Source organism: Furipterus horrens, unplaced genomic scaffold (genome assembly GCF_987537825.1).
Source record: "Furipterus horrens unplaced genomic scaffold, mFurHor1.1.pri manual_scaffold_12, whole genome shotgun sequence".
NCBI lineage: Eukaryota > Metazoa > Chordata > Mammalia > Chiroptera > Furipteridae > Furipterus > Furipterus horrens.
This window is the reverse complement of record NW_028327182.1, coordinates 628,565-653,152: the sequence shown is the minus strand read 5'-3', so window position 1 is coordinate 653,152 and position 24,588 is coordinate 628,565. Positions and strand designations below refer to the sequence as shown.

At 61.7% G+C, this 24,588-nt stretch overlaps 2 protein-coding genes across 2 annotated transcripts; one reads left to right on the top strand and one right to left on the bottom strand.

Annotated features, from left to right (window-relative positions):
* Positions 1 to 1,030: 1,030 nt before the first annotated feature.
* Positions 1,031 to 8,676, bottom strand: AMER3 (APC membrane recruitment protein 3). Its single transcript, XM_090258140.1, has 2 exons — positions 8,599 to 8,676; positions 1,031 to 3,650 (listed from the first exon to the last, which is right to left on the bottom strand). The coding sequence occupies exon 2, from the start codon at positions 3,630 to 3,632 to the stop codon at positions 1,341 to 1,343; it is 2,292 nt and encodes a 763-aa protein (XP_090114266.1). The 5' UTR covers positions 3,633 to 3,650; positions 8,599 to 8,676; the 3' UTR covers positions 1,031 to 1,340.
* Positions 8,677 to 13,517: 4,841 nt separating this feature from the next.
* Positions 13,518 to 19,900, top strand: LOC149995781 (serine protease 40-like). The gene is made up of 5 exons (XM_090258817.1): positions 13,518 to 13,647; positions 14,358 to 14,520; positions 16,197 to 16,471; positions 18,073 to 18,239; positions 19,790 to 19,900. The coding sequence occupies exons 1-5, from the start codon at positions 13,518 to 13,520 to the stop codon at positions 19,898 to 19,900; spliced, it is 846 nt and encodes a 281-aa protein (XP_090114943.1).
* Positions 19,901 to 24,588: the final 4,688 nt, after the last annotated feature.

Below are 24,588 nucleotides of genomic sequence, written 5' to 3'. Positions count from 1 at the left end.
GTGTGTCCTGGGCAGGTGACACCAGCGTTCTGTCCTTAGTCCCTGTGTCTGAGCAACAAGGAGGACAATGCCCTCCGGCGAGTCCAGATGGCTTGCAGCCAGGAAACGAAGCCTCCGACCCTGGGACGGGCACACCTTGGGGTCACAGCGCGGAATGCCACCCGTACCTGACCCATAGCCGCTTCTGGGCTCACCGAGGCTGCCGGCGGCAACCCACGCTTCATGTCCCACTGCAGCATTTGACCACGGGGGGTCCCCCCCCCACATCCCAATGCTGGCCAGCACGGATGCCTGCCCCCCTCCAGGGCACACGGGACACCCTTCCTTCCCCTGTTCTGAATGCTGGGTGCCGTGCATGTGCTGTGGCTTTTGAGGGAGAGGGAGGAGAGCGGTTCGTTCTTCCCAAACAGCGTCCTGCGTCATGGCTCCCACCGGACAGCGCGAGCTGGCGGAAGTCGGGGCTTCCAGGGGATGACCTTTGACAGACGCTTCAGCAACACCTGCTGGCCAGGGCGGGAGGCTGGGTGCACAGGGCGCTGGCGTGGCTCGGTCGAGGCTCTCGCTGAGACGGAGCCAGTCCCACTTCATACTCCCGTGGAGAAGCCCTGCGAGGCCCCCGGCACGTGCGGCTGCGTGTCCCGGGGCAGACAGCAGGCGGGGCTGCGGCCAGCGGGCACTCCCGGGCTCATCTGCGGCCCCCACCAAGCCGCCCCCTCCCAGTGTCCCCCGCTGAGTCCTAGGCCCCACGCGCACCCAGGCGTCATCCTCACCCCTTCTGCAGACTCATGGGCTCCTGCCCGTCCCGTTCCGTCTGTGGGGTTCCCTTCCCATCAGCTTCAAGCCCGAGCTCCTCTCCACCTCCCAGCAGCCCTGGCTCCGGAGCTCAGCGGGCACATGTTGAGAGTGGTGGCAGCTTCCCCGCTGTCCTTGGCCTTGGGCTGTGGGGCACGGTCTGGCTGAGCTTCTGGGTCTGGCACCGTTTCCTCCACAGCAAAGCGCCCTGCCCCCCCTTGCCTGAGTCTTGCCCCCGTATCTCCCAACACAGTCGTCACAAAAGGTGGAGATTTCGGTCATAGGTTCTTCTGAATGTAGCCAAAGACACACTCGGGGCTCCACCCTGGCTGCCTGGGGGCCCCCACTTCTGGCTGGTACAGGGGGACAGGAAGCCACAGCCACTTTCAGGGGCCCCTGCCGGGGAGACTGTCTCCCACCGGCTGTTAGGAGTGAGGCCGGTGGCCCCTGGCAGGTGGCCCCAGGGGCTCAGGCAGGCAGTGGGGCCAAGGGTGGTCCAAGCCCAGCTGTCCCCCAGGGGCCGCCTGCTCCCAGGACCTCAGGTGGCTCTACAGGGGCTGGTGCGGCACGGGGGCCCGAGCCCGGGCAGGCTGCACCCCGGGCTGGCGCAGGTCCAGGACGAGGCCTGGGCGCTTGGGAGCCCATGCGCCGTGGGGTGGGCTGGTCACAGAGGGCCAGCCACGGGGGGCAGCCACTCCGGGGGAGCGGTCGGGCTGCTGCTGCTGCGGAACGCACCTGTCCCCAGCCCAAGGCTGCCTGCACAGCCCGCTGCTTGTGTCCTGCCCAGGGGACCGCCCGGTGCGGCCAGAGTGGATCTGCAGGGCTGCCACCTGGGCCGCACAGCCTGCGAGGGTGGGCTCCGCATCCGGGGGGCTTCCCCCGAGACCCGGCCTCCGCCAATCCCGGGGACACCCCGTACTCCCCGGAGGCTCCTGGGAGTGGGGCCAGGCGAGGGGGGTTATGACCTTGTCTCTGCCGGGGGCAGCTGTCATCCCAGAGGCCACAGACCCTGTAGGAGAGAAGGAGCCTGCCTGGCAACCTCGCGTCCCTGCTTCCCCGGAGACCTGCACACACGTCCCAGGTGGGTCCCTGGGCAGAGAGTGGGCCCCTCGCTCAGCCCCTGCCAACACCTGGCTCCCCACAGCGGGCAGGCCCGGGGTGCCCGAAGGCACCCACAGCTGCTGCCTGCTCGTGACCGAGCCCACGGTCACCTCGTGCGCACCCGGGGCCCGGGCCCCCCCACCCTCCAGCTCCCCTGGACGTGGGCCTTTCTTCTCTGAGCCGGCTGCCGGCATCTCCGCCAGTCCCTGGAGTGGGGGCGCGGGCTCCCCGGGGGGGGAGGCAGGCGGGGCGCGGAGCTCAGGGCCACGGCGCAGCCAGTTGATGATGCCCATGGTGATGGCGAGCTCCGTGTGGCAGAGCTTCAGCAGGCACTCCTTGCCCTTCCAGGAGCTCTGCGCGAAGCCCTGGCTGAGCAGGTCGGGGCCCGGCCCGGGCGCCAGGTGCTCGTCCGCCCCCACGTGGAAGCTGCACATGGACCGGGGGGCCTCCGACAGGCTCTCCGACACACACAGGTCCCCGTCGTCCGGGCCCGGGCCGACGGGGCCCTCGCTGGGGTCGTAGAAGAGCTCGTACAAGGCGTCGCCGCTGTAGCTGTCCCGGGGGAAGGCGGCCGCCGGGGTGCCGGGGCTCGGGGCGCCCTGCCTGTCCTCCTCCAGGCTCGGGGAGAAGGCGTCGTAGTAGCCCTCGTCGCTCGTGGACACCGACTCCGGCTGCTCGCTCTTCGGGGTCCCCGTGTCTGTGGAGCTGGCCTTGGAGCTGCTGAGCAGGTCCCTGCAGCACCACACGGGGAGCTCCGCGAGCCGCGCTGAGTCCGGCCCGGCCTGGGCGGCGCCCGTGCCGGTGCCCAGGGGACCCTCGGGCCGCGGGCCCAGCAGGGCGCGCCGCTGCTGCCGCACCGAGTGGTTCACGCTGTCCCAGAACGTGGCCCAGTCGGACACTCCGTGCTGCCCCACGCCGCCCTGGCCGGGGTCCCCGGGCGCCTTGCCCTCCGGGGCCTGCGATGCCCGGGCCGGGCCGTCCGGCTCCAGCGGGGGCAGCGAGCTCTCGTCCGCGAAGATCTCCCCGCAGCCCGTGAGGGAGTCGAAGCTCTTGAGCGAGGCCACGTCCTCGCACAGGGCCCTGCAGAGGTCGTAAGGGGCGTCGGGCAGGACCTCGCCGTCCGACAGGTCCTGGCATGGGCCGTCCGGCCCCAGGCCCTCGCCCCAGGGGAAGGCGGCCTGGCCTCGCCGCCCTGCGGCCTCTGCCGGGCTCCTGGGCGAGGGCAGGCTCTTCTCCTCGGCCGCCAGCGAGGCCAAGTTCTCCGTCTTGTTCCTGCGCAGGTGGAACAGGTTCCGAAAGCACTTCTTGGGCCTCTTCAGGGAGATCCTCTTCCTTGGGAGGCTCTTGGCCACGGCCGGCACGAAGGGCACCTGTGGCGCCAGGTGGCGGTAATCGATCATGCGGGGGCTGCCGGAGGGTCCCGGGAAGCTGGCGCTGCCCACCAGCTGCCCCGCGGCCCCGGGCGCACTGTCGTGGGCCTTGCCCTTCCACACCAGTTTGAAGGTGGTCCCCACCTCAGGGTCTGGCTGCGCCCCCTTGTGGGAGCCCCTGTGGCAGCCAGGGGCAGTGGGACCAGCTTGGGGGCCTTTGTCTCCAGGGGCCTGTGGCTGCCCTGCCAGCAAGACAGAGCCGGGCCCTGTGTCCTCCCTGGCTGGGGCAGCGGCGGTGGGGCCCGGGGCCTTCTCGTGGGGGGCGTGCAGGCTGGATTTGATGAACGTCTTTCCTCTCTTCAGCTCCATGCTGCCAGCGCAGGGGTGCTGTGGGGGAAGCAGAAGGCGCTCAGTGGCCGTGGTCCTAGCCCAGCCTGCCCCAGGGGGTGCTGGAGCCTCCCTGCAGGGGGCGGAGACTGGGAGGGGGACGGCCCCACCCACGCTCACTTTGCAGCCCCTGTGCCCACAGAGCTAAGTCAGTCACGTGGCTCAGGTGGCAGCAAGGCCCCAGGTGAGAGCCCAGCGGCCCAGGTGAGAGCCCAGCGGCCCAGGCGAGAGCCCAGCGGCCCAGGTGAGAGCCCAGGGGCCAGGCGAGAGCCCAGGAGCCAGGTGAGAGCCCAGGGGCCTGGTGTTCTTGCATCTGGGAACCCTTGACCCACCCAAGCATCCCCTTGGAGCATGTCTGGCCAAGCCCGACCCCCCTTTCCAGGTCCAAGTGCTATAAAGGTAGCACCCCATCCTTATGGGGACGTCCATGACCCCTGTAACTGGATGGAGCAGAGAATTCCGTACATAAGCTGCCCCCTTCAGCTCAGAGACAAGCTCAAAGAGAGCCCCAAGCCTGCCTGCCGGCTGGGAAGGCACACAGGCTGCCCCCCAAGACTCCCCCGCCTGCTCAGGGACGCGGAGCTCCGCCCATACAGATGCCACCAGGCGAGAAACTGCCCAGTGTCAGCTGGGGCGCAGGGCTGGACCGCTGTGGAGAGAGAGCCCCGAGGCAGAAGGCCAAGGCCAGGAGGGGGGCATGAGGCCAGGCCAGGAGCGGCAGCTTGAAGAGCCGCAGGACGCGAGGGCCGCAAGAGGCGGCAGATGTCACCCCTTGTGCGTGGCCTGATGAAGATACCGATGCTTGGAGTGCCACCCAGAGATGGTTCCTGACACCCCATCTGGGCTCAGCAGGGAAGGGGCTGCGATGTCTCACGGGGGTCCCGTGTGTGGGGCTGGGAAGGGGGTGACCGAGGTAACAGTGGGATCGCGCGTGTGCCCAGCTGAGGAGCGTGGCCTCCCCTTGGGGTCAGGGAAGCACAGAAGGGGTCTCCCGGGTGGGGGTGGGAACCACGGCAGAAGGCAGCGGGCAGCCTCAGACCCCTCAGCTGACGGAGGTCTGAGCAGAGAGGACGGAGGGAGGCAGCGAGGTGGGCTGAGTGTGTGTGTGTGTGTGTGTGTGTGTGTGTGTGTGTGTGTGTGTGTGTGTGTTTGTATACTGTGTGTTTCTATAAGGCCAAGATGGAGGCTGCAGTCCTGTGCGTGGAAAAGGGGTGTCCGGCTGTGGGGTCTCTCAGAGGAAGAGACACCCGGACTCGGCGCCGGGGTACAGAAGTAGAAGCAGGCCAGGGTCGCAGACCCCGAGGCCTGGGTTCATGCCGAGAGCGGGAACCAAACGCAGGAAAAGGCAAGAAGTGGAGGGTTGAGCAAAGGTGGGGAATGGGGCCTGTGCTGAGAGCTGGTTTGAGGGCGAGAAGAAGTCTCGTGTTAAACAGGGTGCCCCTTGGGGGGAGCTTGGAGACCCACAAGACCGCACCCAAAGAAGGTAAGGCCCGAGAACGGCCCCAGCGCCCCCGCCCCAGCCGCACCCTCGAACGCTCAGGCCGTCCTGGGTCCCCTCCTCTCCTGGGCAGTGAGGACCCACGGGTGGGACCTCTGTCGGTCGGGGGGACAGAGAAGAGCATCGGGGCTGGTGTCTGACCCTGCACAGCTCGCACCGCTGCCCCCCCCACACACACACACCCTGCCGGGGGCCCTTTGACGTGACGGCCCAGGGCCAGGCAGAGGGGCGGCCTCACAGCCCAGCGGGCACCACCGAAGCCAAAACGACGAGAAGGTTGGCAGCGCTGGCGTGCAGAGGCTCCGCAGGGCAAGCTGCCCGGCGTCCACCCTCCCCCCAACCCCAGCAGCAGGACACCTGGGACTTCTAACTGGAGGCGAGAAACGGGTCAGGCGCTGGGCCAGCGGAGCATCCCAGACGGAGGCGACAGGCCTCGAGCCGCCACAGGCAGACCCCACGGCCACTCCCCACAATCCTTTGTGGCCCGGACACAGTCTCCCTCGGCTCTGGGGGACTTTGCTGCACTAAATGTAGTTGTTACTCTCTGGGTTTTGGGGTCAGAGGACCCAGGCTTGAGTCTTGGGTACATGTACCTGACCAGGTAGAGTGCTGGGCCCCTGACTTTATAAGGGGCCTAGTAGTATAACCCCATTTTATAAAGGAGAAAGTCCAGAAAAGTCAATGGCTTGCCCCTGGTCACCCCGGTGGTGAGTGACAGGGCTGGGATAAGAGCCCACACCTGTGGGGTTCTAAGTCCACGTGCTCAACCCTGACAGAGGTTTTATGAACCAATAGTTCAAACTCCCCTTAATGGCAAATCTAATAATCAAATAATCAATGTGTCTTTGTGAGGGATTTTTGAAAGCATAATGGAAATGAAGATTAAAGGCAAACATGGAGCTAACACAGACTTAGGAATTGTAACTGAAAGCAACGTAATTACCGTGGCAAGAAATTTTGGAGATAGTCATTATAAGAGCTCTGTTCAACTGACTGTTTTCTGTTTTAGAAAAATGTTTTTTATTACCATACTCTTGGACATAACTTCAGGCGTGATAAAGATTATTTCACTGTGTGCAGGAGTTTGGAACCACAAGAACTAAGACGATTCATTTGCTATTGATCTCTATAAATAAAATTGCCAATTCCTTAATTATTGGAACAGTTGACTGATTTAAAGTCATGAACAGCTGGAAATTTCACTGCACTCTGAACTTGGGAAATGATTGCTCAAAATCGCTGTCGTTGCTAGAGGTGGCTGATTCAGTCACGAATATCACCAGCCCCGTTTTCTGGGTTCATTAAACACCTTGCAGATCGGATAGTGAGCACTGAGGTGCAGAACAGTGAACCAGAGACTCGCAAAACTCTGGAGCAAGCATATGAAATCCAGAGCTCATTCCGTCCAGTCAGTCTGCCCATTATCTTTATCCGAGCCTGACCCATTGGAATTGTAGGGTCCAGATGGGACTCCCTGAGGGGTCAGAGGGTCGGCTGCCTGCGTGGAGACAGGCTGAGCAGGCACCTTGCATGACAGCTTCAGGGTCAGCGTGGGGTTCATCCGGACAGCCGGAAGTTGGCACTGCCGTAGCCTGAGGGCAGAGGCCAAATGTGCCCAGGTTCTCAGCTGCCAAAATGCACATTCTGCTTGGTGATCCTGCAGCCAGAGGCCCCATCAGTGGAGTCCAGCATGAAACTTATGTGCCACATCCCTCCCCCAAGGACAAAACAGACCTGTCCCCCCCCCCCCCCCCAGCGTGGTGACGCCTTACTTGTAGCGCTGGCTCATCGCTGGCCTCTCACTCTGCCACTTACTGGGTTTTCTTGCTCCTCAGTGAGGCTGAAAAGTTCTCAAGGGTTCGTGACTCCCACTGCAGTAGACTAGAGCTCTGCTTCTTTAAATAGAGGCTTGATGTTTCCAAGACATCTTAGTGGTTTCATCTAAGTTTCCTAACCAGGGTGCTGGGTCTGGAACATTTAATGGTACAGTTTACCCATGCCCCGTTCTAAGCTGGGCCTCAGTGACACCAAGACCCTGGACTGAGTCTCTTTCATCTCTAAAATGAACTTGCATCTTCCGTGAGGACAGGCACCACCCCGTGTATTTATTTAATCAACTCTGACTCAGGGATGTGGTAAACCAAGACCTAAAAGATGTGGGAAGCATATTCCGGGCAGAGGGATGGCCTGCGAGGAGCAAGGGAACAGTAATAGATAAAGATCTAAAAGCAGGCCCAGGCGGTCAGAGCTGTAGGCGGTGGGAGGACGCTGGGTGACAGGCCAGGCAGACCACCCGTGGCCTGAGGTGGCGGGGGCAGGGGAGGCCCTTGGCCTTTATCTTATGCGCCACGGAGGAGGAGCCAGGCGTGGAGCGTGGGTGACTTGAGACCATTTCCAGTTTGAACAGGTCACCCAGCTGCAGGTCAGAATGGACCGGATGCAGGAGCTCAGGCCGGGAGCCACAGCGGTGCCCAGTGGGGAGGAGGTGGTGGCAGGGACGTCCCACGTGCCTGGCACAGAGAATGCATGTGCTCACAGGTTTATTGCAAATGGGGCAAATCAGATACACTGGCCACTTTCCCCCATGATGACTGACTTATCTCAGCAGCCTGGGTCCTCTCTTTCCCTTTGGTGGGGTCATTCTGTGCCCTTTTCCTTTTTCTCACGGAAGTGACTGGGTGTTTCACGGATCAAAAGAAAAACCTACAGACAGGCTGCAGAAATGATGTCAAGATATAAAAATGTTCGCTGCTAGGTTTGGTACCTGTCATTCAGTCCCCTGCCCCGCCCCCACCACCCAGGACAGTCACAGTGGTGAAATAAAATGGGGTGCATGGTGATAGGAAAGCAGACATCGCTGAGGGAAGGCCTCCCCCGGGACGTCCGGGGCATGGGGTCAGCGTGGGAAGCGAGGCACGGGGCAAGCGGTGGTTGCTGTTGCAGGCTGCCAGTCTCTGCCCCCACCCAGCCCCGTGGGTGAAGTCAAGGCCGCTGCGGGGCGGGGGAGCATCAGCGTTCCGGGGTGGGTGTTGGGTAGGGAACAAAGCAGAAACAGAATCTGCAGTGAGCATCACCCATTCCCCCAACCCCCACGTTGGGGAGACAAAGGGTCTGCGGCGCAAGGTTCTGCCACCTCCTCTAAGGGAGCCCCGGGGTGCTCCCGGCCGCCTAGTCTGGAGAACACGTCTCCGCTCTCACCCGTTCCTTCCCAGCGCCCGCAGCCGCGACCGCGGGCCCAGAGTCCCTTCCCTTTCCCAGCCCAGACCTCAAAGGGTCATCGCCCCCAGATTCCAGACCCCACCCCTCCGCGCCAGGCCCCACGGGGTGGGGAGAGTGTAGACCTTAGTCCTTCCGCGCGCCCCTCCCGTTACGCGAAAGAACGCATGAAAATTCCCCAATCATCCCCCACCGCTTCCCCGAGGCTGCATCCTCGGGGCCTCGGCGACTTACCGCTGGGGCCGGGAGTGTCGCAGGACGCCGCCTCAGCCTGGCCCGGAGCCGCGCCCGACCCCGAGCCGCGCGCTCAGCACCGCGGCCAGCGCCCGGCGCCGCGCGCCCCCGCCGGGTCGCGGGTGGGGGGACCGAGGGCCTGCGTCCGCGCGCCGCCGCTGGTCCGGCTGAGCCGCGGGGCGGCGGGCGGGCGGGGGAGGATTACACCCGCGCGAGGGCGGCGGGGCGGGGCGGTGGGAGAGGGGACGCTGGCGGGGCCGGGGCGGAGGCGGCTCCGGGGGGCGCAGCCCGGGCGCACCGCCGCCGCCCTGTCCCCACGGGGTCCCGCTTTGTTCGTGCTTCTCCGCGGCTCTGCCTCCCCGCAGGGACGCAGCGGAGCATCCCTCAGGCCCGGAGCTTTCTGGTCGCCCCGCTCGCGTCCCCGCGCCCCAGCCCGCGGCCGGCGCCCCTCGCAGCTCAGAGGTGCCGGTGACCTGATCCCGCAGCCCCCAGCGCGCGGCCCTCCGGGGGCCTAGTCTCGGGTCCTGCCCAGGGTTCGGGGAGGGCTCGGGAGACGCGGGGGCCAACCTCGGGGTGCAGGGCAGCCTTCCAGAACCTTCTTTACAGAGCGCCTCTCTGGGACCCGGCCATATTATTCATGGGGACGAAGGAGGCGCTTCCGCTACAGGTGCCCGCGGTCTGGGGTCTGCCGGCGCCGTACCCTGCCGCAGTCTTGGGGGAGGAGCAGAAGCGCGGCGGGGACTCTGTCCCCGCAGAGCTGAGGACGAGGGTCTGCGGGCTGGGGGGCAGGCATCACGTGCGGACAGAGTCGCTCCAGGGTGGCGCAGGGAGCGGCGCGAGGGCAGGGAGGCAGCGGAGGGGCGGGCGCGCAGCGCGGGTGCCAGTGCGGGGCTGACCCCCCGGGCGGGCAGGTGCACGGAGGGTCAGTGCAGGCGACCCGCTGTGAGACGAAGGAGGGTCCCCCCAGTCCAGGCTTGGGCCGAGGGAGGCCGACGCAGGTACGGGCTCAGGCACACGAGCGAGGCCCTGCCTGTCTTTGAACCTAATTGGCTTCCTCCCTGGGCCCATCTCAACATTATTAATAATTTTTTTTTTTAAACCTGGGCACACACGGTGCCCCACCTTGGTTTGGACTGACTTCGTCCTAACCCGTCTGCCTTCTTTACACGTTCTGTGTCTGATCCGGCCTGCTGCTAGTTCCTGCTGCGGCGTTCTTCACTTCAGACATTGTTTTCCTTGTTTCCGACTAGTCCTTTTTCATGGTTTCTGTGCTCTCACTTATGCTCACTGTCTCTTTGTTCAAGTTCTCCGTGAGCTCATCCATTCTTCCCCCAAGTTCCTGGTATATCGTTTGTCTCCATTTTATTTAGTTGGGGTTTTTTTTGGGGGGGGGGCGGATTTCTCCTGTTCTTTCATCTGAGGCATTTTTGTCTCCCCATTTTGGCCGCCTCTCTGTGTCTGTTTCTGTGTATGAGGTAGATCTACTATGACTCCCAGTCCTGGTAATGTAGCCTCATGTAGTAGGTGCCCTGTGGGGTGCAGGAGCACGGTCCCCCTTATCACCCAAGCAAGGTGCTCCAGGAATGTCCCTTGTGTGGGTGCTGTGGGTCCTCCTGTTGTAACTGAGTCTTGATTGCTGGTGACCCAAACTGGCACAAGGATCGACCCCCAGCAGAGAGTACCAGCCGCTGTGTGAGTGCCGATCACACAAGGTGGAGTTCGCCCCAGTGGTGCCTGGGGCCTCCCAAGATCCCCCTCGGGAAGCTAACTGGGTCCCGCTCTGATGTGGTCTGAAGCCCACCACCAGGTGTGTTGTTTCTGAACCCTCCTGGGAGGGACTCTGGTGCAGGCCAATGTCAGATGCTGCCTGTGACTGGCCCTGGGTACCTGTTTGGAGATACAGAGGGATCTACAGTTGGTGGCAGCCCCTGATGGGCCTCGGGGGGCGTGGGAATGGCTAAGGCGCATAATCAAGGGCTGGAGACCGGCCCTAAGCAACCAGAGACCTGCCTCTGCCTGCCGGATGCCCGTTAGGCCCAATGAATGACAGCGCCCCGGCGTGTGCGGGGTTCGTGAGGCAGGTCCTCAGTGCGCCACCGAGGAGGCAGAGTTGTGTTCGCCAGACTGATCGAGATGCCAGTCTGTTGCCTGTGCTGGGTCTGAGGCCACTCAGGGAAGTCTCGGGCCACACCGAGGCCAGCTGCCACCCGCCGGGTGCCCAAAGCCCTGTGTGGCGGGCGAGGTCTCAGAGTTCTCACAGTGAGGCCAGCAGAGTCCGTCAGGACCAAACAGACCACGGTGTGGCCATGTGAAGGGCGGGCTCTGCGCAGGAACAGTGGCTGCAGGGGGCCGCACGAAGGAAAATGGCCCCACTGTAGAGCCACACCACCCAGTCTCCCGTCACACGATTCTAGTCCACCCTGAGCTGCCCTCCCTCCTCCGGAGCCCAAGGTGAGTGGCTGCCAATGAGGTTTTGAGTGCTGGCCCCAAAAGGAGGTGACTGCGTTCCTAGCAGAGACCTGTCTCTCCCTGGCAGACAGAATCCCTGCTGGTTTTCACATCCGGATGTTATGTGGCTCTGGTGCTCTGGGCTGGGAAGCTCTGTGCGGAGTTAAAACCCCAGGCTCCTCCTGGGGGACCCTTGCAGCCAAGATATTGCTCCAGGTTCTCAGCCACCACCCGTGGGAGCGGGGCCAGCCCCTTCCATGGCTCCACTCTGCCTACAAGTCTCAATGTGACTTCTTCTGTAAATCCTTGGTTGTAAGGCGACTGCTCAGTCGTCTTCAGTTGGCTATTCAGGTTGATCGTTCTATGTTTTAGCTGTAATTCCAGTTTGGTCCTGGGAGGAGGTGATAATAACTTCTACCTACTCTGCCGCCATCTTGGACTCCCCCAGGTCGGGGAGAATTCCTTCCCAGGCCTCGAGCCCTAATCAAGTTTGCCCAGAAAGATTGTCAACTGTGGGGCAAAGGTGGAATGACCACCATAACGAGCAGGCTCATTCAGACCCAAAGACGAAGCAGCAACTTCATAGACGGTAACAGAATTCATTATAAGGTAACTTAAGGAAAAACTGGGCTGGCGTGGACAGACAGCCCAGCAATTCCACTCAAATTACTCTCCACTCCCAGACCCCTGTTACAGTACTTCTTTTAGACTATAACTCGGGTATTCATGATTGACAAGACACGGGGACAATGAATGGACTAGTGGCAGGGGTCATCCCTCCTGGTGGCCTTGTGATAGATGATTGCTTATAGCTGATACTCTTACCAGTTTGGTATTGATATCAGTTGCCATGCCCTTCTGGCAGTTGCTAACAAAAATATGTATGGCTGCATTTTTAAGAACACAGATCATCATCAACTGGAAGGCTCGCTAAGGACAGTGAAGGCTGTCGAAGGTCACAGCATGAAACCTGAAGTCTGGAACACAGGGACAGAATTGGTTTTGTTCTCATATACACCTATACATTTAGGAGCCAGGAACTCCTTTTATGTCCCATCCCCCCTTTTTTATTAGTATTATTATTTTTAATCCTCACACTAGGATATGTTTATTGCTTTCAGAGAAAGAGGAAGGGGGAGAGAGAAAGAGAGACAAACATCAAGGTGAGAGAGGATGTTAATTGGTTGCCTCTCGTACACACTCTACATAGAGATCGAACTTGCAGCCTAGGCATGTGCTCTGCCTGGGAATTGAACCTGCAACTTTTTGGTGTATGAGATGATGCTCCAACCAACTTAGCCAGCCAGCCAGCCAGCCAGGGCCGCCCCCCCGCCCCCGCCCGCACACACACTTTTTTTAAACAATAATGTCTGTGACCGTTACCCCTGCCCGTCCTACCGTTGCATGCTGGGAATGTCAGGTGGGTAGTTTCTTTAGTTTCCTGGCTCCGCAGATGGGGAAGGACTGTGCTCACGGGCCAGATTCAATAGGTTACAGCTAGGACCCTCCTCCCCACCTGCTGATGAGAGCTTGGACTTGGAGGTGATGGGTTAAAGAGATTTACATTTAGATGGTGATTCTAGTTCACAAAGCAGCCCCCCTAGGTGGAGGGCAAGAAGAGACAAAAGGAAGAGGCAGAATCCTCCAAGTTGGTCAGTGGCAGGTTTCCTAAACAAGGGAACTTCCTTGGCAACCAGAAGACTTGCACCCCCTGCCAGGATCTCCGACAGGTCTGACCTTGGCCCAGTCAGGTCCACCGTCCTGGGGGTCTCAGCCCCACCCCTCTCTCGGCTGCATCCTCACAACAGCTGCCACCGTGGGGACAGGGGCGGAGTGCACATCCCAGCAAGGACAGCGAAGGGCGCAGACCCTCCGATTGTTCGTGTCCTGCTGCACCGTCAACAAGAGGTCATGCTGCACCTATTACCTCTGCCGGCAGATGAGAAGAATTTGCATTTTGCGCTGATGTGGTCACGGGAGGGGCCTCGGGAGCCTTGGGACAGAGCGGATGACCTCAGATGGAAGAGGGCAGGCCGCCTTCCCCTGACCCAGGCCCTGTGTGATCCCTGCCACCAAGCTTGGGGGCACACCCTGTCCTTGGCTGTGTCACGCTGTTCCCCCTCTTGAGTGGAGGAAAGAGTGTTCCCTTGTGGTCCTGCCCGGGTTGTAGGAGGTGGTGCATCAGATCCGGAAAACAAGTTGACAATATTTGGTGACATTATAGAAGCAACTGGCCTCTGACCACCAGGGTATATTCCTGGGCGCAGAGCTCAGCTTCCCTGAGGTCTCTGTCATCAAACTGGGGTCCCTGGAGAGGAGCCCTGTGTGCCTTCTGCTTCCCTATTAGCCTCGGGGTTCCGGGGAGGGCAGCCTTCTTGGACCTGGCCCCACCCCTCCCCCCCTCGGCCGCTCCTGCGCGCAGGGCCGCCCCCGCCCCCGGGAGGCGGTTGCCCAGCTGCCCCTGCGTGGCGATGGTGAGCCCTGGGGTGGGGGACGCAGGTCCAAACCGGCGGGCGGCCCTTGCCCTGGCCGTGGCCCTGCTCGCCCTGCTCTGGCTGTGCCCGCCGCTGCACGCCCATCCTAACGGGACCACCGAGGCCGGTGAGTGGGCTACCAGGGCGTCCCTCCCTCACCCCACCCTTGACCGCGACCAGGGGCACCTCTGCCGGCCGGGGTTGGGCTCCGGGTCCCAGCGTTTCTGGGGGACGTGGGCAGTGGGGCCCGGGAGGGCGGAGAGAGCCAGGCGCCCCTCCTGCCCGGGCCCTTTCCTGCGAATGTCACCTCCTGACCCGGAGCCGAGGTCCCAGGTCCCGCCCTGGCCTGTCCCTGTCGCCCCCCACCCACCCTCTCCATTTCAAGACCGGGAGGTGCTCCTTCAGGAGCCGGGTGGTCAAGCCAAGTGTGCTCCCTTGGGCCTCGGGCTCCCTGGGAGGGCGCCCCCTCTTCTCCCGCGAGCAGCGCCGCTCCGGGGGCCCTCCGCTCCCCGGACGCCACCCGGTGCCTTAGTTCAGAGCAATAGGCCCCCCGAAGGATCCAGGAGGTGCCAGGGTCCAGCCTGGACGTCCCCGCCTGTCATGTCCCTCCCTGGCTCCACCCCCGCCTCCTCCAGTCCCACAGGCTGCTTCCCTGACGCTGTCATCTGCAGGGTTCCAGGTGACCCGTCGTCACACGGGGCTTGTCACTTCCCCTGGGCCTTGGATTTCTAGCTGGGAATGAGGGAAAGGCCGTGGTGGGCCTGGGTCCTGTGGGCACCGCTAGGTGGGGGCCCCCGTAACCCGGGGGGCGCCCGGGGGCGGGGACTGTCTCCACAGAGTGTGGGAGGCCCGCGGTGACCGGGAAGATCCTCGGTGGCAGCGACGCCCCGGACCAGCGGTGGCCGCGGCAGGGCAGCCTCCTCTACCGCGGCAGGCACATCTGCGGAGCGACCCTCATCGCCACCCTCTGGGTGGTCTCGGCTGCCCACTGCTGCCAAAAGTGAGTCTCCCGCGGCCCCGCTGCCCAGGGGGGCAGGCAGAGGCAGCACCAAGTGGCCAGAAAAGAAGGGGTACAGGGGGCCGCAGCCTTTCTTCCCCTGGGCTTGGTTCTGGGGTGGTCGGCAGCCGCACAGCTCAGCACCCGGCTCTGGTCTCTGACGTCTGAGCCTCTTCTCCCAGGACATCTCTGGGGGCGTCCCTTGCAAACCCCCTTCACACTGGGGCATGGGCTGTCTCAGCTCTACATTCGTTAATTTCAAGCAGCTAAACGGAACCGAGATGATCAGTGAACACCGGCAAAAAAAGACTTCGATTCCGAAGTAATTGCCTCCAGTGCTCTCCTCACCGTCCGGGACCTGCGGAATCTAAGCCCCGGTCCCGCTCCGGGGGGCTCTGGCTTCTGCACCTTGTCCGGTTCCAGGGAGCACCACAGGATCCCGGAGGGGGGGACGGCGCTCAGGTTTCTCTTATGCAAATGGAGGTGGGTGTGTCGTGCCCCTGGCCACGCGCCTGACTCAGGCTCTGGGCTTTAAGTCAGTCCCAGGGCCCCCGCTCCCCAAGGCTGAGGGCAGAAAGCATCGATCAGGGCCCCGTGGGGACGACGGTCTTGCCCCCTTGCAGCCGGGATGTCCGAAGGCTTCCCTGGGGTCTGAGCACCTGCACGCGTGGCACGTCCGTCTCAGGTGCCGGGCTGCCGTGCCCCTGGCCAGCACCCTGTAACCCCGTGTGCCTGGGAGGAGCCGGAGTGAGGAATGAAAGGAAAGCCAATCGCCTCTGTCCCGGGAGACAGGCGCAAGACAGTCAGGAGGGCGGGCTTCCTCTGTGCCCAGAGGGAGTGACAAGGACATCACACGCCAGGTCAGGCAGATGGAGCTGCCAGTGTCAGCTGGCTTTGAGACCCCACTTGGGTTCTATTCACTTATTCAGCACGCTTGGGTGCCAGGCCCCATGTGAAGCCCACAGTGGAGGGTGTGCAGGTGCAAGGCCCCCCTTGAAACATGTCGTCCTATAAGGAAAGTGAGGCACCGTCCCACAACTGGGATGCAGAACGGGCAGGCGAGAGGGCAGACCCTGCGCGGTGTCAGGAGGTGCGGTGGGCCCCTCCAGGTGCCGGCCCCGTGGAAGGAGGATCCGGGCAGGGGGCGTCTGCGCAGGGGACGGGCCAAGCAGGACACATGAGTTGGGAGGTTGCCCGTGTCCGGAGACAAGGCACAGTGGCGCACCCTCCTCCACTGGCTCCACCAAGCCTTGTTGAGTGCCCGTCACCAGATGGGGATCCGCCCTGCGAGGAGCCAGTGTGTGTGGACAGGAAGGACGGGGATGGCTCTGTCTGGGGTCGGGGTGGGGTCTCTGAGAATCAGTCCAGACTCCGGGAGCTTCCCAGGGTTCTGGTCCAAGCCCAGAATGAGCCCAGCCTCCTGTCCTCTGAATGGAGGGGTGGTTCTCTGCCCCTTTGATTCTAGTGTGTGCAGGGAAAACCATCAGGAACTTTCCAAGGACAAATGTCCTGGGGCTACAGACAGCCATCAGACCCCCTCAGGAGACTATTAAGAAGGAAGAAGAGAGGAGCCCCTGGAGAAACAGTGGGATCCGGCTGCTAACGAGCGGGGGTGGGGGGGGTGGTAGGAGCGAGAGCAGTTGGAGGAGATGGGGGATAACGTGGTCTCTCCCTAACAGGTCCCACGAGCCAGGCGACTACCAGGTCCTGCTTGGGTACCACAAGCTGCACCAGGCCACCCCACACAGCCTGCAGGTGGCAGTCAGCCGCGTCATCGTCCACAGTGACTTCAACAAGAGCCACTACCTGGGGAGCGACGTGGCCCTGCTGCAGCTGTGGGGGCCTGTGAATTTCACGTCCCACGTCCTGCCCGCCTGCCTGCCTGGGCCGAGCACCACGCTGCCCACGCAGGCCTCCTGCTGGGTCAACGGCTGGGGGATGGTCACTGAGGACGGTGAGCAGGGACACCTGCCAGGAGGAGGCCGGGGGCGGGGGGTGGGGGTGCTGTGACCGTGTAGGGCCCTTCCCGCCCGGAGGGCATGTCTTTCTGAAATTCCAAGTTCCCGTAGGCCACGGCTCAAACAATCTGAGCATCTCCGCGTTTCAGAATCAGGGCCATGAGCTGTGTGACTCCAAGCCATTCAGGACTCCAGCTGGACTCCCAGGACCCCCTGGGATTGGGCCCCTTCCAAGCTTCCTTCCCCAAACCCCCCGAGCCCCCACGGCTCCCGAGGGGGGTGGGGCAGCAGTCAGAACCGAAGCGGGGCTGCCCTCTGGCCTGGGAGCTGAAGTGGGACATTTATGGCTTAAGAACAGTCCCCTCTGTGACCCTCATGTCTCTTGACCCTAACTCTAGTGGAAGTTGCCCATTCTGCCCACTCACTGAGCGTTTATAGTTTTAGATGCAGAGAGGAGACGTGTTGGGCAGTGATTTTTACACAAGGGCAAACGCATGTGACTTATGAAAATAGAACATTGCGTGAAAACATGGAGTGTGAATCTGGCGTTAGCTGGAGGGTCATGACCTGGCACTTGGGGCGGGGCTTCCTTTGCTGGGCAGCCCCGTGCCCGCGTCCCTGCTTCTGCCACCACCAAGACACCGTCTTGGAATGGACTCATTAAGAGCCACCAGTAGCCCTGGCTGGTGAGGCTCCGTTGGTCATCAGCCCGTGACTGAAGGGTTGCGGGTTCAACCTCCAGTTGGCGAACCTCAGGTGGGGGAGGGGCAGCCATCGATGTTTCTCTCTCTCCCTTCCTTTCTCTCTAAATCAATGAGGATGTTTGACAAAAAGAAAAAAAGAAACGCTGGTAGAGCCAAGAGGATTCTCCAGGATGGCCAGAGAGTGGGAGCTGAGGCCTGGAGGGAAGTGAGGGGCTGGAGGAGCCCCAGGACAGAGGCAGCCGCCACCAGGGAGAGACTCGGCTGCTGTGGTCCCACCCTCGGCCCCTCCCCTGACCACCCTTGCTGGGCCTGGGCTGCCGGGGATGATGATGATGATGACAGTGATGATGATGATGGTGAGGAGAGCAAAGTGTCAGAGCTTTGAGCCGCACACGGCTCTGGGTCCTGGAGCGGCACTGCCCCCGGGGATGCTGGGCCACACCTGTGCGCGGGGTCTGGCGAGAGAGCTGCACGGAGGCCGTGTGCTCGCCAGGCGCTCCCAGGGCCAGCTGTGTGTTCTCTGCCACGCCACCTGTCCCCACCTGTCCCCACTTGGCACCTGGCAGGTGCGCTGCTGCCACACCCTGGCCGAGCCAGGAGCCCCAACTTCCACCCTCTGTGTCTCTGTCCCTGCTGGGACTTCACCCCTGTGTGCGCTCCCAACTCCCGCCCCGCGGAGCCACACGGGCCCCCTCCTGGCCCTCCCCACGTGCTGCCACCCCCGTCTGCCGCTAACGTCTTCCCCTCATCTTTGCATGACGTCTGAGAGGCTTCCCATCATCTTGGCCACACCTGGCAGCCTCTTCTATTGCCGACACGTGAGGGAGGAAGCCGGCTGCTCTCCCAGCCTCCACTCCACGTCTGACCAGGCACCCCCCACCCCTGCCCCGCAGACCTCCTGCCACAACCTTTGCAGCTGCAGGAGGGACTGGTCGCCGTCCTGGAGAGCCATATCTGTCAGCGTTTTTTCCGGCCGCCAGAGCCCAGCAGCCAGCAGTTCGGTGTACAGGAGGACATGCTGTGCGCGGGGACCCTCCAGGACGAGAAGTCCATCTGCCGCGTAAGTGCCGCAGCGCCAGGTCTCCAGGCGGGGCTGCCTTGCCTTGCCTATGGCACCTGTCCCCTCGTCCTCTGTCCTCTGTGGGCGCTTCCTCAGCCCCTGACTTCTCATGTCTGAGCCGGCCCACCTGCCAGAAGTGTCAGAGCCAAAGGACGGAAGCCCCCAGAGTCCACTCCATCTGTTTTCTTCCTATTTAAAAAAGAAAAAAAAAAGCTCTGTTGAGGCCCAGTGTCCCCAGGGAAGGGCACCGTTACAGGCGTGCCACCCGATGCGTCTGAGAGACTGACGCGCTCTGGAACCAGCCCCAGAGGCTCCTCCTTACACCCGGTGCTGCCATGGCCTCCCTGGTGGCCTGGCCTTGCCCCTCATGCCCGTGAACTAGCGCCGGGCTTCTCTGCGTGGAACCCTCCAGGACGCCCTCTCCTCTGGCCCCTTTCCATCCGGTTTTGCTTGTGACATTTAGCGTCTCGTGTGTGGCTTCCGCTGCTTATCTTGTTGCTGACGAGCATCCCACTGTGTGAATGTACCTATCCATGCGCCTGTCAGCGGCATTTCGGGAGTTTCCACCGGAGACCCTCCCAAACCGCGTCTCTGCGTCCGCCCGCCCTGTGTGTGACCTCGGTCGGTGCCCACGGCCCACCCTTTGTCGGGGATAACCTGGGAGTAGAACTCCGGTCCTGGCCGGCCGGCACGTGTTCCGCTCAGAGACCTGGGAGCAGGTTCCCAGCCGCAGCACCCACCGGGCGCCCACGGGAGGCGGGGCGGAGGTGGAGGCTGCAGCCCTCCTGAGGTTGTCCACCGGCTCCCCCTTAAACACTGCATGTGGCTTTCATTTGCACCCCTCTGGTCCGTGGCGCAGATGAACAGTTTTACACATGCGTTGCCTTTTCTGTAGAGTGTGCATTCAAGGCTTTTGCCGTCATTTCTATGAGGTTGTCTGTCTTTCCTGTGGAATTGGCTGTGCGTCCGTTAGGAATCTGTGTGTCTCCTCTCACCCAGGTTGGTGCGGCTCGGGGGACTGAGCGCCGGCCTGCGGACCAAAGGGTCACCAGTTTGATTCCCAGTCGGGGCACAGCCTGGGTTGCGGGCCAGGTCCCCACTGGGGGGTGTGCAAGAGGCAACCACACACTGACGTTTCTCTTCCTCTCTTCCTCTCTCCCTGCCCCTCTCTCTAAAGATAAATAAAATCTTTTTTAAAAAGTGAATGTCTCCTCTCACTCTGTGTAACCCTCCTAGTTTATGGTGGAGGAACTGAGGCCCGAGGGGAGGCAGTGAGTCCCCCAGGGGAAGCCAGGCCCCCTGGAGATGCGGCTGCCACCCGCGTCCTCCAGTCCCCTCGCCCTCCTGCACCTCCTTCTCGCTCTTTCTCTCCCTGGTCATCTCCCCACAGCCCTGAAACGGACCGCACGACTCCTGACTCCCGTCTCCTCTCCTCCCAAGACCCCCTGCCCGCTGTCCTGACTCTCAGCTGCTGTCCCAGCAGGGCCCCCCCAGGGCTGTGCCCCGCCCTCTCTGGCGTCCACACTCCTCTTTCTGTGCCTCCGTCCCAGGGGCTGCTGTGCAACCTCGGCCCCCTGCCCCCCTCCCCCCGACACCCTGGCGCTCAGCACAGCCCAGTGCCTCCCACAGACCCGAGGGGTCGGATCTCCTCCACTGTCTGACCCATCCCAGCAACTCCCACACCCCGAGGCCCCAGCACGCGGCTCTGGCTGGTTTTCTCGTCTTGTTCTTTCTTAGGTGGAGAGAAGAGTTAGTTCTCTCCACGTCCGGGCCTCACGCTTCCCGTCTGACTGTCCCCTTCCTGCCGGGGGTGTGTCTGGGCTGCCCTCCTGGCGCTGACCCCAGCCCAGAGCCCTCCTATCATTCTTTCTTTTTTTTTTTTTAAGATTTTATTTATTTTCAGAGAGAGGGGAAGGGAGGGAGAGAAGCATCAAATCAGTTGCCTCCTGCACGCCCCTAACTGGGAGCCTGGCCTACAACCCGGGCCTGTGCCCTGACTGGGAATCGAACCAACAACCCTTGTTTGCAGGCTGGTGCTCAATCCACTGAGCCACATCAGCCAGGACTATTCTCTCAGGGAGGGCATGCTTACTGATTTTAGAGAGAGGGCAAGGGAGGGAGGGAGACAAGGAGAGAAACATCCACCTGTGGCCTCTCGCCTGCACCCTGACCAGGGATAGAACCTACAACCCAGGCTTGTGCCCCCGACCAGGCATCAAACCTGCAATCGTTGACTTTAGGGGATGACGCTCCAACCCACGGAGCCACCCAGCCAGGGCCATCCTACATTTCTTAAGAACGTGTCCCAGGCCCCATCCGTTCCCTGAGTGTCTCTTAGTGTTCCCTTCCCACACACACGCACACACACGCACACACATACATGCACGCGCGCACCCTCCTCAGCCTGCCCCACACCAAGCGCGCTGACCCCCTCTGCCTGGCTCACACTCCAGTCCCGGCTCAGAAGCACAGCAGCCATCCCGTCACTTCCCGCCCCCGGGTGCTCCTGCTCCCTGCCTGGCATCTGCAGACACGGGAGCACCCACCGGGGCCCGCTGCACGCCACCCCCTGCGTCCTGCACACACAGGGCACTCGGTCACACTTATGAAACAGAGGGCTGGAGGGGCGCGCTGCGTCTCTGGTCCCCGCGTGTCCACCGTGGAGGGGGAAGCATTATGCCCCGTGGCGGCGGACCTATGGCGGCCAGTGGCAGGGAAGCCCGGGGTCCCCTCCGAAACATCGTGGCATGGGCTCCAGGCCCCCCCCCCCCTTGATGCTGGGATCCAGGAGGTCTGCAGTGGGACCGTGTCTGGGCTTTGCTAGTCGGCCAGGTGACAGATTAGAACTGACTGCCTGAACCCCGCGCTGGTGGACGAGGGTTGTCTCTTCACGCTGCCTGTACGCTGTGCCCTCTCTGTCCCGGTGCCCACGGAAAACCCCCTCTCTTTGCCCAGGGAGGTTCGGGGGGCCCCTGAGCTGTGAGCTGAACAGCACATCATTCGTGATGGGGGTGGCCAGCTGGAGCACGCCCTGCCGCACGCCCGTGAGCCCCAGCGTCTTCGCCAGGCTCGCCCACTTCTCCGGCTGGATCCGCGAGAAGCAGAGAACCGCGCCGGACCCCTCCCCCGCTCCTCCTCCACGCAAACCCGCCCCGTGGAACGGCGCTTCCTCCCCGGGCCCCAGTTGCCGGCCCAGGAGCTGCGTGGCCCTGCTGGTGCTTTCGCAGGCGTTCCCGCTGCTGCCGCCCCTCGGGGCTCCGTGAGGGACCCCGCAGCGCCCGCCACCCTCCCCCACGACCCCGCGGCCTCCTCAGATCCGTCTGCGTCCGAGCTCCCTTGTCCGTCAGAGGCTGCCGGGGTGGACGGAGTAAAAGTTACCCAACAAGCTCCCTGCTCCTGTGTCTGACCATGCAGAGCCAGCACTGCCCTGGGCTGAGGTGGAGGAGGACCAGGACAGCGTGGACCTGGCTGGCCATCCGGAGATGAGTCCTTGTCCTTGAGGAATCTTCTAGAAGAGCTGGCAGCCTGGGGGACCGCGGCCTTGCCTGGGAAGGAGGTGGCATGCCCTAGGGCCGGTGGGGCACGATGGCCAGTATAAGGGGACAGAGTCCTCCTGGGGACGGCCCGTCCCCCCAAGCCAGGGAGACGGAGGCTCTCCCAGGCCCGTAAGTCCCAGGGGCTGTCCGGAGAGGCTCTCTCTGAAGCGGGCTGTGAAACTGTAACAAGCACCATAAGTATCCTTACGGATTCAGGGCCTATTGTTTATTAGCAATGAGACCCACGAGCAAGAAACCACAGGAAAGAACCGTGTGGGGAGTGCGGTAGCGGAATGAGCCGCCGCACGGGCCGGGCGAAGGGCGGGGTGGCCGCGGAGGGAAGAAGGAGGTGACCGTCATCTCGTGCGGACGTCACAGCGCACAGGCTCGGAGGCAGCACGCTCAGGTGAGCGATCGCACAGAATGTTGATTTACAGAATGCATCGCGGGGTACGGCCAGGGAGAGGAGGCGACCCATGCAGGGACCTGAAATGAGCATTGGTCACGGGCTCCCGCCGCCACTGGTCCTCAGGGACAGGGGAGGGGGCGCCACAGGGAGGGGGCCCCTTGAAAGAAGTGGAGAGCCAGCCGCGAAACATAAATGCCCTGACCGCTGTACTGACAACTTGTTCCCGCCCTCACCTTCAGTGCAGGCTCCCCGCAGGCTGAATGCACCCGCAGCCAGAGGTCGTGGGAACCTACCTGTGAGTGCCGTCGGCTCCCCCACCCCGTCCCACAGGTGGGGCGCCAGGGCCGGAGAGTACCCGGAGGGACAGGGCCGCAAACGGCGGCAGGTGGTCTAGAGTACTTGAATCAACTCTCCTGCTCTAAAAAATAATAATGGCCCCGGCTGGTGCGGCTCAGTGGACTGAGCGCCGGCCTGCGAACCAAAGGGTCACCGGTTCGATCCCCAGTCAGGGCACAGGCCTGGGTTGTGGGCCAGGTCCCCAGTTGGGGGCGTGCGAGAGGCAACCACACATGGATGCTTCTCTCCCTCTCTTCCCCTCTCTCTAAAAATAAATAAAATCTTTAAAAAAACAAAAACCACAGGCTTTATCAGCATCCTCGCTCAGTCTGGTGGTTCACCTTCTGAGGACTCAGGACCTCTGTGTCCACAAACTCTCATGATGTCTAGTGGGGGCCCCATCGGGGTCTGGTCGCTGGGCAGGAGCTCAGTCGAGGGCCAGCTGCTCTAAGCGGAGGAGAAACAGCCCCTCATTTTTCTTTCCCAATAGCAGACAGTTGACGTAACATGAGAGAAGCTTCTAGAACTTTACTCAAAGCTGAATTCCATTGAAAGACAGTACTGCCTGCGTGACGGAGAACTCCTTGTGCAGACTGGCTTCTGCAGACAGGACGGTGGACGCTGGAAGTCACTCAGCGGTGGCTTTGAATGCTGCCTGCCGCTGGCCAGGGCCACAGCTCCCAGGCCAGAGAGGGAGAAGCAGCGTGGCCGGAGTGCGCGGGGCCGGGGTGGGGGCTCACCCAGTGGGCGTCTGCTCTGGTCTGCAGTGATTCGAATGCGAGTGGGCTGGGAGGCCTGGACAGACAAGGCGCTGGACCGTGTGGCTTCCCCTGTCCCTTCTCAGTGTCCCTGTCTGGCTGGTCCCTTAGAGAGCAGCCACACATACCGCGCGGAAGGCAGAGAGCCGGTGATTGCTTTCTTCAAAGGCGGCCTGAGCCTGCTCGCTGTCAGGGTGAGCAAACCCAGGGCCGGAGGAGGCAGTGGCCCCGGGGGGCTGTCTCCGTCTGCTCCTCAGCAGATAAGAAGGGTGACACATTTATGTAAAGGGGCCTCTTTCCTCGCCTGAGAAGTCTCTACTTTTTAAGGATCCCTCTGGACACCTGTGGTGCCGTTGACAAGGGAAGCGGCTTTTATCCTCAAATTCTGTAAGCGCTAGGGAAGAAGCCAGCCAGTAGCTTCCTTTTCGGGGTGTGGATGGGATTTCATGTCGTTCTTTTCAGAGGTAGGCAGGCCAAGTTTTCTTAGTTATGTAGGTGAATGGATGGATTGGTTAGACAGACAGACACAAAGATAAAATGGTTATTTGGGTTTTGCTTAGAATCAGGAATTTATTCTATTAGGAGGACCCAGAATCCTGGTTCCTAATTTTCTACTTAAAATGTAAATGAGTGTTTACAGCCTAGATGTTCATGCGAATAATCAACACGTCTTGGTTTGGGGGACAGTCCTCTCAGCTCAGGTCCTCAGTGCCGCTGTTGAAGCCAAGGGGTCTTTAGTTCACCCATGTTTTCAGCCTGGTGTAAAAGTGGAGGAGACAGGCGCTTTGTAAACATGCTACACAGAGTGCAGACACATTCACCAGGTTCCGAGGGTACATTTACAAAGCCCATCAGTTGTTTGTTTCTATAGCAGTTAGGCCGCAATACACGCTACTGCTCAGAACGCACTTGAAAGTATTTAAAGACAACGTTGCTCTCAAAAATCATTATTGCCTGGAAGTGCTTGTCTCAAAATTGGGATGATTTTTCACATCAACCCTTTCCTAAAGGCCACCTTCCCCTTTCTTTAACACTTCTTTAACACTGCATTGAATTCCTGTCTTCGTAGCCAATGACTGAGGATTTTTAAAAGGCCAATAAACTATTTTACAATATAGATTTTTAAAATAATTTTATTACACAGGCTTATGAACTAAAGCAGATTTAAAAAGCTGAAAAGTGCCGAGACTGGTGTGGCTCCACTGATAAACCGAAAGGTTGCTGGTTCGATTCCCGGTCAGGGCTCAGGCCTGGGCTGCAGGTTGGGTTCATCCAGGAAGCAACTGATCTGTCTCCCCCCCTTCTTCTCT